The sequence below is a fragment of the Oryctolagus cuniculus genome, chromosome 6 (genome assembly GCF_051225735.1).
Source record: "Oryctolagus cuniculus isolate XC-2025 breed Fujian yellow rabbit chromosome 6, ASM5122573v1, whole genome shotgun sequence".
Classification (NCBI taxonomy): domain Eukaryota; kingdom Metazoa; phylum Chordata; class Mammalia; order Lagomorpha; family Leporidae; genus Oryctolagus; species Oryctolagus cuniculus.
This window is the reverse complement of record NC_142872.1, coordinates 13,977,725-13,992,310: the sequence shown is the minus strand read 5'-3', so window position 1 is coordinate 13,992,310 and position 14,586 is coordinate 13,977,725. Positions and strand designations below refer to the sequence as shown.

General features: G+C 54.1%; 1 protein-coding gene across 2 annotated transcripts; it reads left to right on the top strand.

Moving 5' to 3' along the window:
• The first annotated feature begins 1,392 nt into the window (after nucleotides 1–1,392).
• Nucleotides 1,393–13,194, top strand: PPIC (peptidylprolyl isomerase C). Of its 2 annotated transcripts, none has more exons than XM_008254951.5 (5): nucleotides 1,393–1,558; nucleotides 7,423–7,536; nucleotides 7,946–8,039; nucleotides 10,761–10,945; nucleotides 12,544–13,194. In XM_008254951.5, exons 1-5 carry the CDS (start codon nucleotides 1,442–1,444, stop codon nucleotides 12,670–12,672), a joined length of 639 nt encoding a protein of 212 aa, XP_008253173.1. In that variant the 5' UTR covers nucleotides 1,393–1,441; the 3' UTR covers nucleotides 12,673–13,194. The 2 variants fall into 2 exon arrangements, with proteins under 2 accessions (XP_008253173.1, XP_051700114.1); XM_051844154.3 differs by having other exon boundaries at nucleotides 7,423–7,540; nucleotides 7,950–8,039.
• Nucleotides 13,195–14,586: the final 1,392 nt, after the last annotated feature.

Here is a 14,586-nt window from a genome sequence, read left to right as displayed (position 1 = left end):
AAAAATGAACAAAAATACTTTTGATATCCTAATTCAAAAAGCAACTGAGTTTGTTTCCTCTTGTGTGTGTATGTGTGTTTTTAAGGTTTATTTATTTGGAGGTCAGAGTTACAGGGACAGATCTGTCTGCTGGTTCACTCCCCAAGATGGATGCAATGGCTAGGGCTGGGCCAGGCCTCAACCTGGAGCCAGGAGCTTCACTGAGGTCTCCCACGTGGGTGCAGGGGCCCAAGCACTTGGGCCATCTTCTACTGCTTTTCCAGGCACATTAGCAGGGGCCGGATGGGAAGCAGCAATCATCAGAGACGCTGGTGTCGGAGGTGGCAGCTTTACCGTCTACGGCACACACGGAGGTTCCAAATAACTTTGCCAGGTTGTTAGCGACTTCTGTGCTCACTGGGTCACATCTGGCAACCTGAAAATCACAAAGAAACAAAGACCCATGACTCTATCACCACAGCTCCTGCACCTGGCTGGTGCCTCCCACAGTTCTTCAGACGCTTTTCCTTCCACCCACTCATTTTCACAGCTGAGGGCAGAACGTCTATCGGTTCTACAACTGGAGTTTTCCACTTAAAAACATAATGGGATTAAATCATCTCTCCAGACATAATTCTTAAGTCGGCAAAAACTCCACGCTACAGATGGACTGGAAAATTGTGCATCCACAGGAAGGAATTCTGTTGGGACTTGTAAACCCTGCAGAGCACATCACAGCCCAGTCCCCAAGGTCAAGGGGCCTGTGTGTGGCTGAGAGGGTTAAGCCCCTGCCTGCAGCGCAAGTTCGAGTCCCGGCTGCTCCACTTCCAATCCAGCTCCCTGCTAACGCTCCTGGTAAAGCAGCGGAGGATGGACCAAGGGTTTGGGCCCCTGCACCTACGTGGGCGACCGGGATGAAGCTCCTGGCTCCTGACTTCCAGCCTAGCCCAGCCCTGGCTGTTGCCGCCACTTGAGGAGTTAACCAACGGATGGAAGCTCTCTCAGCTCTGCCTTTCAAATAAGTAAAATCTGAAAGACCAACACCCCAAGGTGTAGCGCTTCCAGGACAAGCGAGGATGGCAGTTTCCCCATTTTCTCCAAACGCGAGCTATCTCAAAAAGACGCTATTCGCCTGGTCAGCTTGGCCCACCCAGGGTCTACAAATTCCCTCGGACACAGGGCACCGGAGCCGGGCGCGTGCTCCCCCGGGAGGACCCCAACCCCTAGCGCCCTGGCCCTTCCGTCCGGGATTCTCGGCGAGGGCCCCTGGAGGCCCCCAGCTCACTCCGTGGCGCTTCGACTCCCGCTCGGGTGCCCCGCCCCGGCGCCAGTCCAACGTCCAAAGCCGAGCCGCGCCACCAGCCTGGGGAGGAGCGCGAGCAGGCCCCCGCCCTGCCCCGGCCGCGAGCGCGCAGGCGCAGCCGCCCGGGAGTCCCGCCAGCCGCTGCTGCACCCGCTCACCATGGGCCCGGGCGCCCGGCTGCTGCTGCCGCTCGCGCTGTGTGTCGGGCTCGGCGAGCTGGTGCTTCCCGCGGGGGCCTCGGGCGTACGCCGGCGAGGGCCCTCGGTGACGGCCAAGGTGACCGCGTGGAGCGCAGCGGGCCGGGTGCTTGGGGCGCGGGGGTCGTGTATGTGTGCGCGCGCGCGCCTGTGCGTGTCCCGGCCTGCGAGCAGGGGCAGGAGGCGGCCCCGGGGCTGGTGCCTGGTGGGCTGAGTCCGGGGCGCAGGGCTCAGTCCCGTCTGCCCTCGCCGCCGGCGGGCGGCTCGGACTCCGTGTCCCGGGACGAGGTGGGGGGTGTCCGTGGTTGGCCCGGGGAACTTGGAGAGGCTTCGGGAACCGGCGGGCCGAGCACTTACTTCGGCGCGGCCTGGACTTGGGAACGGAGCGAGAAGGGGACGGGCTCCCAAGGCCGGCCCTTTCGTTTCCGCCGGCTGACCCGCGTCAGCTCCGTTGTCAGAAGACACTGGGGGCGGGCGCGGAGCTGGGGACGTGTCTGGAACATGGCAAGGGGTGGGGAAGAGGCTGGACGTGCGCTAGGCCATCCGCCGAGCTTAACTGTTGGTAAGCAGAGCCCCGGCCCTGCGGCACGTTTGGATCCTGCACCGCAGAAGCCACCCCCCACCCCGAGGGGCAGGAGAGCGGCAGGCACCGCATCCAGTGGGCAGGAGGAGCTTTGGGAACCTGGGTCTTGAGGACACGGTCCTAAGTGCGGCTTGAAATGCACGCGGTGGTGAAGCCCAAGGAGTTGGCCATCGGGCAAACCTCTTAAATCAGGTTGACCGAAGCCAGGCTGGCAAAGGCCCCCGTTTGGGACAGGCCACGTGGGTTGGGTGGCCTGTGGGCGAGGGCGCGGCGGTGGGAACCCAGTCAGATGCGCGGGGCCGTGCAGGGTCTGTCGCAGCCGCACACGCTTGCTTTTACAAAGTGTGGAACCAACCTCATGGCGGACGTGCGTTTAAGAGATTGCTAGGGTCGCCAGGGCTCCCCGCGAGTCCAGATGCTGGTCATAGTGGAAACAGGGAGAAAGGCGGGTTCTTGAAATAGATTTTGGAGCCACAGCTCACAGGAGCTGGCAGCTTGGACGGGCCTTGAGGGAGAAGGAACAGGACCCTAGCCAGAACACAGGACGCTCTGTAACCGGATTTCAGATGAGCCCTAAGTAACTTTTTTCAGTGGATGTCCATTGTGATATTTTGCAACAGGTTTTATGGGGGAAGCTTTTCAGCTGATGCACAGACTACCCCCAGACTATCAACCACAATTAGTGGCTGCGGCTCTGGCCCTGTTGCTTTTAAAAGCTTTCAGCCTGGGCTGGGGGCCACTGAAACACAGCCCAGAGAGGGAGAAGCTGGGGGCTGTAGGGCTGGGATGTCCGGACCCGGAACAGTCTTCGTCATCACTCAACGGATCTTCTTTTTTCCCCAGCAGATTTGAAATTAAGTTCGAAAAGCTGATTGTAGGTCAGTGACTCTCCCACAGATCCAACTCTACCTGTTTTGGCTGTTTTTTTTTTTTTTTTTAAACAATGAAATCTTCTGGAAGATGAAAATGGTAGAAATAATTATCTGAACGCAGATTCGTGGGTTAATCGGCCAGCGCTCTAGTATGTTGCTGTCCCTGGCAGGCTTTGAGCTCTGATTTCGCTGAAAAATGGCCACGTGGACAGGAGAGGTGTGAGACCGGCAGATCCTGCCGCCCAGCCAGCCTCCAGCCTCCACGCGTACCGCCCAGCCGCAGAGGGTGACAGGACGCTGGCTCAGGGGTCTGAGAGGCCACTGAACTGCAGTTACAGACTGGTGTTGTCCCATGAAGTTCCTACAGCGCCCGGCACCCAGAGTGCTTGCCTGCTGCACGCGTGTCACAGCTTGTAAGTGTGTGAGTGTGGAGAGGCTCCGAGGTGACAGCTGGGTGACTCGGGGTGTCCTCCAAGGTCTGGGGCTCCATTCCTGCTGTGTTAAGATGACAGTGGAAATACAACCTACCCAGGATGGTTTTGCATCTTAGATTGGATAGGGCAAGTGGCTCGCTTGGTCGGTTCGTGGTCCTGGATTTAAGATGGTACTTGTTAGGGTTCTGTTTGTTTTATTAAAATCCTCTTGTGACAGCCCCGAAGGGAGTGAGCAACTATCTTATGGATGAGGAGCGGGAACCTGGGGTTTAACTTATCTGCGGAAGGCCCCATGGACACTGATAGTGGAGCTGGACTGAACAGTCCTGGACATCACAGCTCTGGTGCTTGGTGTCTTTCCTCGTTACTTGGGAAAAGAAAGCCGAATTAACCCTGCATTGGCTTGGGCCAGGCTCTCCGAGTGCCTCTTCCTGTCCCCCTACTCCTCCCGCCTCTGGTGTTCCCTCATTTTCAATGGCCTTCAAGGGAAAAGAGAAGTGATGGATGTTGCACCCCCAAAGCCTACCACTGAATCTAAGCGTCACCTTTTCCAGGAAGTCCACCTTCATCCCCATAGGTAGTCACCACCCCTTACTAGGACATCTTACCTGTACTTATGAACCTGATTTCCCACTATATTATAGCTTTCATGTAACTGGACCGTAATGTCCACGAGGTAGGAGCTTTGCACCCCAGCTCTGTCCAGCACCGGGCCTTGTGCCCAAGCATGCTCAGTAGAGTCAGGAACCGGCCCTGTGGAGAGAGACCAGGCACAGACTGTGAGGGCACAAAGCCACTTCCTCACCTGGTGAAGGGGGGGCACGCCCTACTCCACACACAGCTAGAACCAGACAATGTTCCTGGACTGCCGTCTTGTGCTAGGCACAGGGGGAACCCAAACCAGTACATGCATCCTCCCGAGATTCCCCACCTGACCAGGAGAACCTCTTCCTGATAACCAGCCAGCCGCCTGGGGCTGAAGTTGTAGACCTCGTACTCGTGGGTGGGAAGCCCTGGGAAGTCACGACACCCCCTCAGCCCATTTTCTCCTTGATAAAATGGGAACAGACCCTGCCCCTTCCCCAAGCCGTGCCCAGGGCTCTTGTATAAGGTGCTGTGGTAGCACCCACCAGTCGCCCTTGTCCACCCGCCTCTCCCCTGCTATTTAAATGCCTCTTCTTTCTCCTCCATCCCGGCAATTCCTTCTCCCAGCCCAGCAGCCCTGGCGTCCCAGCCTCCACATCTGGTCGCTCCCATCTGAATAACATTCCCAAAGCCTTGCCCAGGCCCTCTTCTCTTTGATCTCCCTTCCCACACTCCCACCCTGCAGCTCCCAGGTGCAGCCCAAAAGGCTTCTCTGGTTGTCTACACACAGACTGCATTCCTGCCTTGGTGCCTTGGGTCCAGAGAGAGCTCTGCTAGGCAAGGCCACTGGCTGCCCAGGCCGTCCCCAGGTGCCGGCCCCACCCTCCACGTTCCTGCAGGCCGGGGTGGACGGTGTTATTGGTGCCCGTGCGCGTGCTGTCCTGTTCTGCAGGTAGCGTTTGCTCACCCTGCTGTTCACAACACCTTAGAGCTTGGGAGCTGCCCTTGCCTTTGGTCAGTTCTTGGTGTCTGAGATTGGATTTGATGAATGCTGGGAAACATGAAGTTGAAAGACCCTATACTTTGTGGGAAAATATTAATTTGTGTGCTATGCTGTATGTTAAGAAAAAAAGCTGTGCTGGGAGATAGGCACTTTGTTTTCTCATGCTGCTCTCTTTGATTTTTTAATGTGTTTATTTATTTGAAAGGCCAAGTTACATAAAGTAGAGTAGGAGAATCAGAGAGAAAGAGATCTTTCATCTGCTGCTCACTCCCCAAATGACCTCAATGACTGGGGCTGGGCCAGGAGCCTGGAACTCCATCAGGGTCTCCCACATGGGTGCAGGAGTCCAAGCACTTAGGCCATCTTCTGCTGCTTTCCCAGGTGCATTAGCGGGGAGCTGGATCAGAAGTGGAGCAGCTGGAACTTGAACCAGTGCCCACGTGGGATGCCGGCACCACAGGCAGTGGCTTAACCACTGCAGTTCTGGGCCCTGTTCTGCTTTCTTCACCCTCGAGGGCTTCAAGTCTGGAGGTTTTTCTGGTGCCCATCCCAAAGTTTCCTGACCATCCTACGTCTGCTGTCTTCCTGGTACTGCTCTGTGGCTGCCTGATTCTGAATCCCTGGCTTCTCTCTGGCTGCAGCAGGTGCAGCGCCTGGCACAGGAGTGGCTCGGGTAGCGCCCTGTCTCCAGCACGGGGAATGCTCTCTTGTGCATGGCCCCATCTCGAGGACAGGGCCTTCTGTGCATTCTATAAAGCTCTTCTGTACCGATAATCATAATAAAAGTTTTGCTGCTTTGGCCATGTAGAAATTGTAAAATGCCACTCGGAACACTAAATATCACATCACCCTGTGACAGACGGGCTGATGTATTGGCAGACGCTCTTGTCTTGAGCTAAAGCTTGACAGTCTTTACTTAGTGATTTTTCTAAACTGTAAGACATCTTTTTCCTCTGACAAGCCTTCTTATATTTTTTAAAGTCATCTGCCGAATGTCTTTTTTTTTTTTTTTAAGCATTCAAACAGTAAATTGGCTCATATAATCTGTACTCGCTAATAGAACGCCCTTCTGCTCTGTGGCCTTTTCAAGCTCTGTCTCAGGATGTTGGAGAAACAAGGTGTGTGCAATTTTGTTGCAGATCAAACAGCTGAGAGAAGTCCAAGGGACTGTGAAGGTTCAATCTGCAACAAAATAGCTCTCACTATGGATAAGTTTTCCCCTTTCTGTTCTAAAATGCAGCACAAAGGACAGAATGCACTTGGGCGATGGGGGGAACATGACACTGACTCAGGTCTGAGTTTCACAGGTAAATGGTTTGGTCAGCACCAGATGTCTGCTGGGCCCTGCCGCCTGGATGTGGGTGGCAGGCCTGCGTCTGAGTTGTCTTTTGCAGTCCCTCTGACAGTAGACGTACAATGAGAACGTACGGGACTTGGGCCCTGGTCTAGATTACAAAGAAATAAATATAGATGCTTGGCCAATTTATCTCCTTTTTTTTTTCCACCTTTGGTTTTAAACAAGCAACACTGAAGCACAAGTATGACCTAGTTAGTGGTTCAGACACTGGCTGAGATGCCTGTGTCCCTTATCAGAGTGGCTTATGCTTAAGTCCTGACTCCACTTCAGATTCCAGCTTCCTGCTAGTAAGTACCCTGGGAGACAACTTGGGTTCCTGCCATCCATATGGGAGATCCAAATTGAGTTCCTGGCTTCTAGCTTTAGCATGGGCTAGCCCTAGCCATTGTGGGCATCTGAAGGGGAAACAAACGGATGGAGTTTTCTGTTTGTCTGCAAAAACAGGACACTGTTTCCCACTCTAGTCTTCATCCACAAAGCTGAGAAATGTAAAGGAGCCACACCGTTTGGGTGTCGGCGACTGTGACAGCAACTAGCCACACTTTTAGCTCAGTCCTGGTCCAGTGGGCACTGAGCAGGGCATACCTGCTCACAGATGATCTGTGGGCAAAATGCTCCTGCAAAAAGGTCTGAGAGGGGCCAGTGCATGGCATAGTGGGTAAAGCCACTGCCCGCAGTGCTGGCATCCCATATGTGTGCCAATTCGAGTCCCAGCTGCTCCACTTCTAATCCAGCTCCCTGCTAACATGCCTGGGAAAGCAGCAGAAGATGGCTCAAGTCCTTGGGCCCCTGCACCCACGTGGGAGACCCGGAAGCAGCTCCTGGCTCCTGGCTTTGGACTGGCCCAGCTTCAGCCATTGCTGAGTGAGCCAGCAGATAGAAGATCTGTCTCTGTGTCCCTCTTTCTCCTTCTATAACTACCTTTCAAATAAATTAACTAAAAAATACAGTAACAGAAGGGAGTGAGAGCTCTTTTCTCTGACATCTTACCCTGTCCCGACTCCCTTGTAGAGTTCTGGTGGCCTGGGGCCATCATATGTGATCTCGGCGTACCTTGCTCTTGTGGTTTCCACGCTGTAACCTTTCTCTGTGCCGTTCGACACATGCAGGTCTTCTTTGATGTGAGGATCGGAGACAAAGATGTCGGCAGAATTGTGATTGGCCTTTTTGGAAAAGTCGTGCCCAAGACGGTGGAGAATTTCATCGCCCTGGCCACGGGAGAGGCAGGTTTCACTCTGGGTTCCTTTGGGCGGAGCTGGCTCTTCCTTCTGGAAAGGATTAAGTTAGACTATCAGATGAACCTGTGGCGGCTTCTCATATTTTGATGTCCCTAGAAAACTTGTATCATTCAGGCACCCAGCACCCTCACCCTGCTAGCAGCGGGAGGGAAGGTGACCACCAAGTGAGCAGGTGCACTGCTGCCTTTGCATGCACGCGTGTGCAGCCTCAGGTCTCTGGTTTATTTACATGGGGGAAGCCAATGACACATTTGTCAACAGATCACTGCTGGGACCTAAGGAAGTTCTGCGTGTTTTTGTTTGATTTTATCATTTCCAGAAAGACCCTGGGGTTTTTCTTTTGGTGTGGGCCATGTCTCCTTGTGTACTCAATTGAAAAAAAAAATCTCTTTAGAGAGGATATGGATACAAGGGAAGCAGCTTTCACCGCGTCATCAAGGATTTCATGATCCAAGGAGGGGACTTCACGGCGGGGGACGGCACTGGCGGTAACCTTGGCTTCTGCCTTTTGCCTTTTCCCTTTCCACTTCCCAGACTGGAACCTCCACTCAGCACAGCGGATAGAAATCCCGGATTAAGGAACGGTGTCGTTCAGACCGGGGCATTTGGCACAGTGGTGAGGACGCCACTGTGGACGCCCGCGCGCCCTGTGGGGGTACCTGTGTTCCAGGCTGGCTCTGCTTCTGACTTGGCTTCCTGCGAATGCACACCGTGGGAGGCAGCAGTGATGGTGCAAGGACTTGGGGTTGCTGCCGCCCACGTGGGAGACCCAGCTGGAGTTCCAGGCTCCCTAATTTACGAAAGTAATGACCCAGGTGTCAAAACTATAATGCAGACTAACTCCTACGAACGAAGCTCGAGTTTGAGAAAGTACGAATAACCATGCCACCTGCTGCAGCTCTCTGTTCAATGCGTCCCACTGAGGAGCGCAGCTGCCACGTGCCAGGGCAGTGTCCCTGGGAATGGGGCTTGTTAGTGAAAGTCACTTCATGGTTCAGAGGGCTAATCCAGCAAGTGCTGAGTTTGGTGGACATCTGTTACTGCCTTTTTAAAGAAACAGGCCATTTTCAGGCAGTGTTTCTAATGGCATGTTTATTATGATGGTTTATTTATAACAAAAATAGCTGCCTTCAAATGCTCTGATTTGCCAGGTGTTTTCTAAGTTTACTTTTTTATTTTTTAAAGATACATTTGCTTATTTTGAAAGGCAGAGTCACAGAGACAGAAGAGGTAGAGATCTTCCAGCCGCTGGCTCACTCCCCAGATGAATGCAATGGCCAGGGCTGGGCCAGGCTAGAGCCACGAATTCTATCCAGGTCTCCCAGCTGGGTGGCAGGAGCCCAAACACTTGAGCTATCTTCCACTGCTTTCCCAGGCACTCAAGCAGGGAGTTGGATCGGAAGAGGAGCAGCCGGAATTTGAGCCAGTGCTCATATGGGATGATGGCATCACAGGCAGCAGCCTAATTCACTGTATCACAATGCTGGCCCCAAAGGTTACTTTTAACTTTTGCAGAAATGCTGCAGGCTACAGGGACATGGAATGGAACAGAGAAAGGGGTTCAGATTACTCCAGATAGTGGAGAGTCACCCAGCTGCCACAGAGCCAGCGCTCTGAAACTCTGCAATGCTGGTTCCTGTCCCTGGTTGTGGCACCCTCCTCCCCTACAGGGCAGGAGCAGAAACTCTACCCTCCCTGCCCAGCGCGCCTGTGAGTCGTGAGTTCAAAGTTCTCTGAAGCTTGCAGAGATGACCTTTGGGGCCACTCAGGTTTAGCCTAGAACCCTGTGTCCAGAGCTGTCCTGCTGGTCCTCTGAGCCAGGATGGTAAGGTTGGCCACTGCGGGGTCCAGGGCCTGTAGAAGGGGAGCTGGGTCTGACAGGCCTTCCTGGGGCTGGCGAATGGGACAGACACTGCTCAGGGTCTACACCACGGGGCAGGCGCTGCTCACGGTCTACACCACGGGGCAGACACTGCTCATGGTCTACACCACAGGGCAGATGCTGTTCAGGGTCTACACCATGGGGCAGACGCTGTTCACTGTCTACACCACGGGGCAGGCGCTGCTCAGGGTCTACACCACGGGGCAGACGCTGTTCACTGTCTACACCACGGGGCAGGCGCTGCCTAGGGTCTACACCATGGGGCAGGCGCTGCTCAGGGTCTACACCACGGGGCAGGTGCTGCTCACAGTCTACACCATGGGGCAGACGCTGTTCACTGTCTACACCACGGGGCAGACACTGCTCAGGGTCTACACCACGGGGCAGACACTGCTCAGGGTCTACACCACAGGGCAGATGCTGTTCAGGGTCTACACCACGGGGCAGACGCTGTTCACTGTCTACACCACGGGGCAGGCGCTGCTCAGGGTCTACACCATGGGGCAGGCGCTGCTCAGGGTCTACACCACCGGGCAGATGCTGTTCAGGGTCTACACCACGGGGCAGACGCTGCTCACGGTCTCCCCGCTGATTGATGGAGAAAGGGATTCTTGCGTACCTGCTGCTGTGCCGGAACCCCAGCCACGCTCCCTCTGGTTCTGCTGGGGACTGACCCCGGGTACTCACAGCTGCCATCGCCCTGTGTCCTCCTGAGAGCCCTGAAGTCCAGTGACTGCGACACCAGCTGCTGCTGCTCTTGGGGCCGAGACAAGGAAAAGCACCACCTTTACATCAGAAAGTCAGATTGCAGTCCGGCTCCGCTGCAGTTGGGTTCTGTCAGCTCGGATTGCCGCTGTGAAAGGAAACCTCTGCTGTAGGGTTGTCGGGGACTTGGCCACGCGCTTGGCGCACTTGCCTGCATGCTGAGGTAGGAGGGAGGGGCCCAGGACAGGCAGCCTGAACACGGCACAGAGACGGGGCCACCGAAGTGGCTCAGCCACCTTCCCATTTGGCACACGTCACCCTGCCTTCAGCTCCTTCTCAGTTCAGGTTGCAGTCACTGGCCTGTTTGATCAAGGCGTGGCTCTTGGGGTGAGGCCAGTACTCACAGCTTTGCCTCCCTGTGTGTTCCAGGCCCTGGGGCCCTGCTTCCTTGAGGAGTTCATCTCCTCCCTCTCCTTTGCTTCTCCTCGTGTTTGACTATCTTTTCCCCATCCTTGCCTCTTACGGCCTTCCAGTAACTGTGCGCAATTCCTGGGCTTTGCTTTGGAGAGTTCACCGAGGTGTGACGCCTGCTGACTCCTCGTCCTTGGTTTGTCTCCCCCAGGAGTGAGCATCTACGGCGAGACGTTCCCGGATGAGAACTTCAAGCTGAAGCACTATGGCATTGGCTGGGTGAGCATGGCCAATGCCGGGCCCGACACCAACGGCTCCCAGTTCTTCATCACGCTGACCAAGCCCACATGGTTGGACGGCAAGCACGTGGTCTTTGGGAAAGTCATCGATGGGATGGTAACTTGATGGGTTTTTTCTCTTCTCTCTCAAAGCTTGATGCTTCTAAGGGCAGTGTCTCTGGTGACTTTCACTTTCAAATTTTCATTTTGTTCGAGATCCATGAATTTACACTCCCTAGCTTCTTCAAAAGTGATAAATTACAAGGCGTGGCATCCTAACTGTTGGGGGTGGTAAGAGCAGAAGCTGGGGCCTGGCCATGAAGTACTTGATTTATTGTATTACTGGATTTTAATGACAAGCTCTTTCAGCCGCAGTAAACAAAAGCAGGGCTCTGTTCGCACTCAGTGGAGTATTACTTGCTGCAGAAGGAGGACATCCTGCCATGCTCCACAGCCCGGAGGAGCCTTGGGGACATTATGCTAACTGAAATAGGCCAGGCACAAAAGGACAACGACTGTGTGGCTCTACTTACGTGAGGCGTCTCAAGTGGTCCACTCCACAGGAACAGAAAACATTAAGGCGGCTGCTAGGGCCAGGGGAGAGGGAAACAGGAAGTTGTGTTAGTGGGAAGGGCTGCGGCTGTGTGAGGTGGGGAAGCTGTGGAGCCTGAGTGTGCGTCCCATCCCTGGACTGCGCACGCAGACGGAAACCGGGACAAGCTCACGTGTCTTACCATCCTCCAGTCGAGGAAAGGAGCCCCTTGGGGGTCAGTCAAGACACCACGTCACAGTCACACCGTACAGCAACCAAAAAATGGTTACAGAGCATTTCCGGGGCCATCACTGTGGTGCAGCGGGGTGAGCTGTGTGCGACACCAGCATCCCACGTGAGCACCGGCTGGAGTCCTGGCCGCCCCAGTGATGGTCCAGCCTGGGACAGCCCTGCAAGACGGCCCAAGTGCCACTGAGAGACTGATGGCCTGGAGCACCGTCACCATGGGTGGACCCAGAATTACCTCCGTGTCTGAATCTTCTCTGCCATTTTATCATGTGGGGGTGGGGGTGCCCAGGGCTATTTGGATATTTATATCATGTGTGGGCCTGTACCAAATTATCAACTTAAAAATGAGTGTGCTATAGAGTTACTGAAGTTCAAGTCACACCTGTGCTTGCTGTGGCAGGACCAGACCAAATGGTTTTTGGGCCTTCCCTGGCCATTCCCCATCCGTGTCTTAGAGAGTGGAGCTGGAATGGACTCCCAGTCCATGTGGGTGCTTACACTGGGTGTAGCAGGTGCCTAGAAACACCTCTTACTAGAGCTAGGGGTTCACAACAATGTCTATTTTTCAGAATGCAGAATTCTTACAAAAAAAAAAAAAAGGAAATACACTGACATGGTTTCTGGTGGTGGGTGAAGTCCATTCTGTCATATATATGAGGGGACTTCAAATCCTTCATGGAAAAATGAAATTCAACTAAGTATATTTTTGGTGCAAAAAAAAAAATTTGTGAAATGCCATCTTTTCATAATACACACCTCCCACGAACTTTTTGAAGGCCCGCGTTTGTGTTTTCTGAATACTCGCATTTCCGACATTTAGCTCGCGTGGTTTTGTCATGAGCTCACGGGAGCTTTCGGCGTCGGCACCACCTGCGCCTCTGGGTCCCCGCGGCTGCTGGTCAGAAATGAGCGTGAGTCTGCCTTTCTCTCCCCAGACCGTGGTGCACTCCATAGAGCTGCAAGCCACCGACAGTCACGACCGCCCGCTCACCAACTGCTCCATCGTCAACAGTGGCAAGATCGACGTGAAAACACCCTTCGTGGTGGAGGTTGCTGACTGGTGACAGCCAAGAGGGGACAGGGAACACAGCCTGGTGCGGTTGTGCGCGTCTGTGTGTGCGTGCGCACGTTTGTCTGTGGAGTCTTCAAAGTTACTGTTTTGCTTTTTTTTTTTTAAACCTAATTTCCCACCCCAGATCACAGCAAAGATTTGAAAAATCAACCACTCAGAATTTAGTTTGCATGAGTTTTGGTCACTCACCTACTAAGGCACTTTGAACTTAAAAGACATACACTCTTCTTCCAGTGGTGCTATTTTTAAACTCATTAGAGTATGTTCTTGGCGATTTCTTTTTAAGAACTTAATCATCCTCCCCCCACCCCCAGTGCATCGTGATCTCCATGTTGGGCAATACTAAAGTTCTGTCCGAAAAAGAGGCTATAAAGTTTAATAGTTTATATTCAAACAAATTATTTTTCATGTGAAGGGAAATTGATAGTATGATCTGATGTATACTACAGGAATTTTTTATGTGATAAACGGTGCTTTTGTATTCTCTATAATAAATACTTCTCCTATGAAGCAACCCTTGGCAAGACATTTTTTAAATTCAAAGTTTTTAAAAATATTTATGTACAAAAATGGTGACAGTGAACAGAAAGTTAAAATACACAGACTGGGAGCAGTGGGTCAAGCCTCTGCCTGTGGAGCCAGTACCCCATATGGGGTACTCTGATCCTGCTCCCTGCTGTGGCCTGGGAAGGCAGTAGAAGATGGCCCAAGTTCCTGGGCCCCTGCACCCACATGGGAGACCCGGAAGAAGCTCCTGGCTCCCGGCTTTGGTTCAGGCCAGCTCTGACTGTTGTGGCTGTTTGGAGAGTGAACCAGCGGATGGAAGACCTCTCTCTCTCTCTGTTCTCCCTCCAACTCTACCTCTCAAATAAATTAAAAAAAAAAATAAATGAATAAATCTTTAGAAAAGACATGCACACACTGGTCATTTGGGATGGGAATGCAGAAAAATCAGGGTCACCCACATCCCCAGTACTTGAATGGCCACTGTTTTTTTTATTCAGGTCACATTTCCAACAACCCTTGAGTCCAGATGCAGTAGTAAACCATGTAAAGTCAGCGCAGGAAGGGGAAGACTAGGCTGTGTTAAACTCAGGTGAGAAAGGAAAGCAGTCCAGGGCTGTGCTGGGATGTCCCAACCCATCTCCAGCCGATGCTAAGGAAACTGCCCCTGAGAGGTGGCCCTGGGCTGCTCTTCCTATTCGGGGTGGGGAGGGGCTGCCAATCCCATGAGGCCTGCATGAGGGCCTTCGGAGCAGAAGCAAGAACAATGCAGAGGTCTTGGGGTAACAGAGGGCTCCAGGCAGGGGTGGTGGCAGGGCGGGGATTGGGTCAGAGGGGGCGGGGCCGAGGCAAGGTGGGGAGATGCAGGATGTGTGACCTCACCTAAGAAAGATGACTTTGCCACAAGGAGAAGCCTCACAGAGGGGCTCCGGCAGACGCAGCACCGACAAGAACCCCGCTCCTTGGCTTCCGCTTCCGCTCCCGCTCCCGCTCCCCGGCCGGCTGTGGACGCAGACCTGCGCTGTGGATGTAACTGTTCTGCTGAGGGCCACCAGTTCCCCGTCTTCTTCCCTCAAACACTTCTTTCCCTGGGGATGGTTACACAGCAGCTCGGCAAACTCACCGGGCAAATACCTGGCGGTGCAGGACAGGGCAGGAGACGGGGCGGGCCTTCGGGTCCTGGTGAGGGAGACAAACCTTTCCACCGTCCGCCACCTGAGCACACCACGGAGCTGCTGAGAGACGGGACAAGCGGGGCTCAGGGCAGGCCCCGAGGGCTGGAGGCAGTCGGGGGCAGCCAGTTGTGCAGATACTGGGAAGGGAGGGGGCAGAAGGGACACAGGAAGTGGCTCTCAGTGAAGGGTAGGCTGGCTGAGCTCAAGAAAGCAGCAAAGGGGCCAGG

Bases quoted from the DNA above. Each gene is read 5' to 3' on its own strand.
- PPIC (XM_008254951.5), top strand. From the start codon at position 1,442: ATGGGCCCGGGCGCCCGGCTGCTGCTGCCGCTCGCGCTGTGTGTCGGG. The intron at 1,559-7,422 runs GTGACCGCGTGG...CGACACATGCAG, and splicing joins GGCCCTCGGTGACGGCCAAG to GTCTTCTTTGATGTGAGGAT. The intron at 7,537-7,945 runs GCAGGTTTCACT...AAATCTCTTTAG, and splicing joins TCGCCCTGGCCACGGGAGAG to AGAGGATATGGATACAAGGG.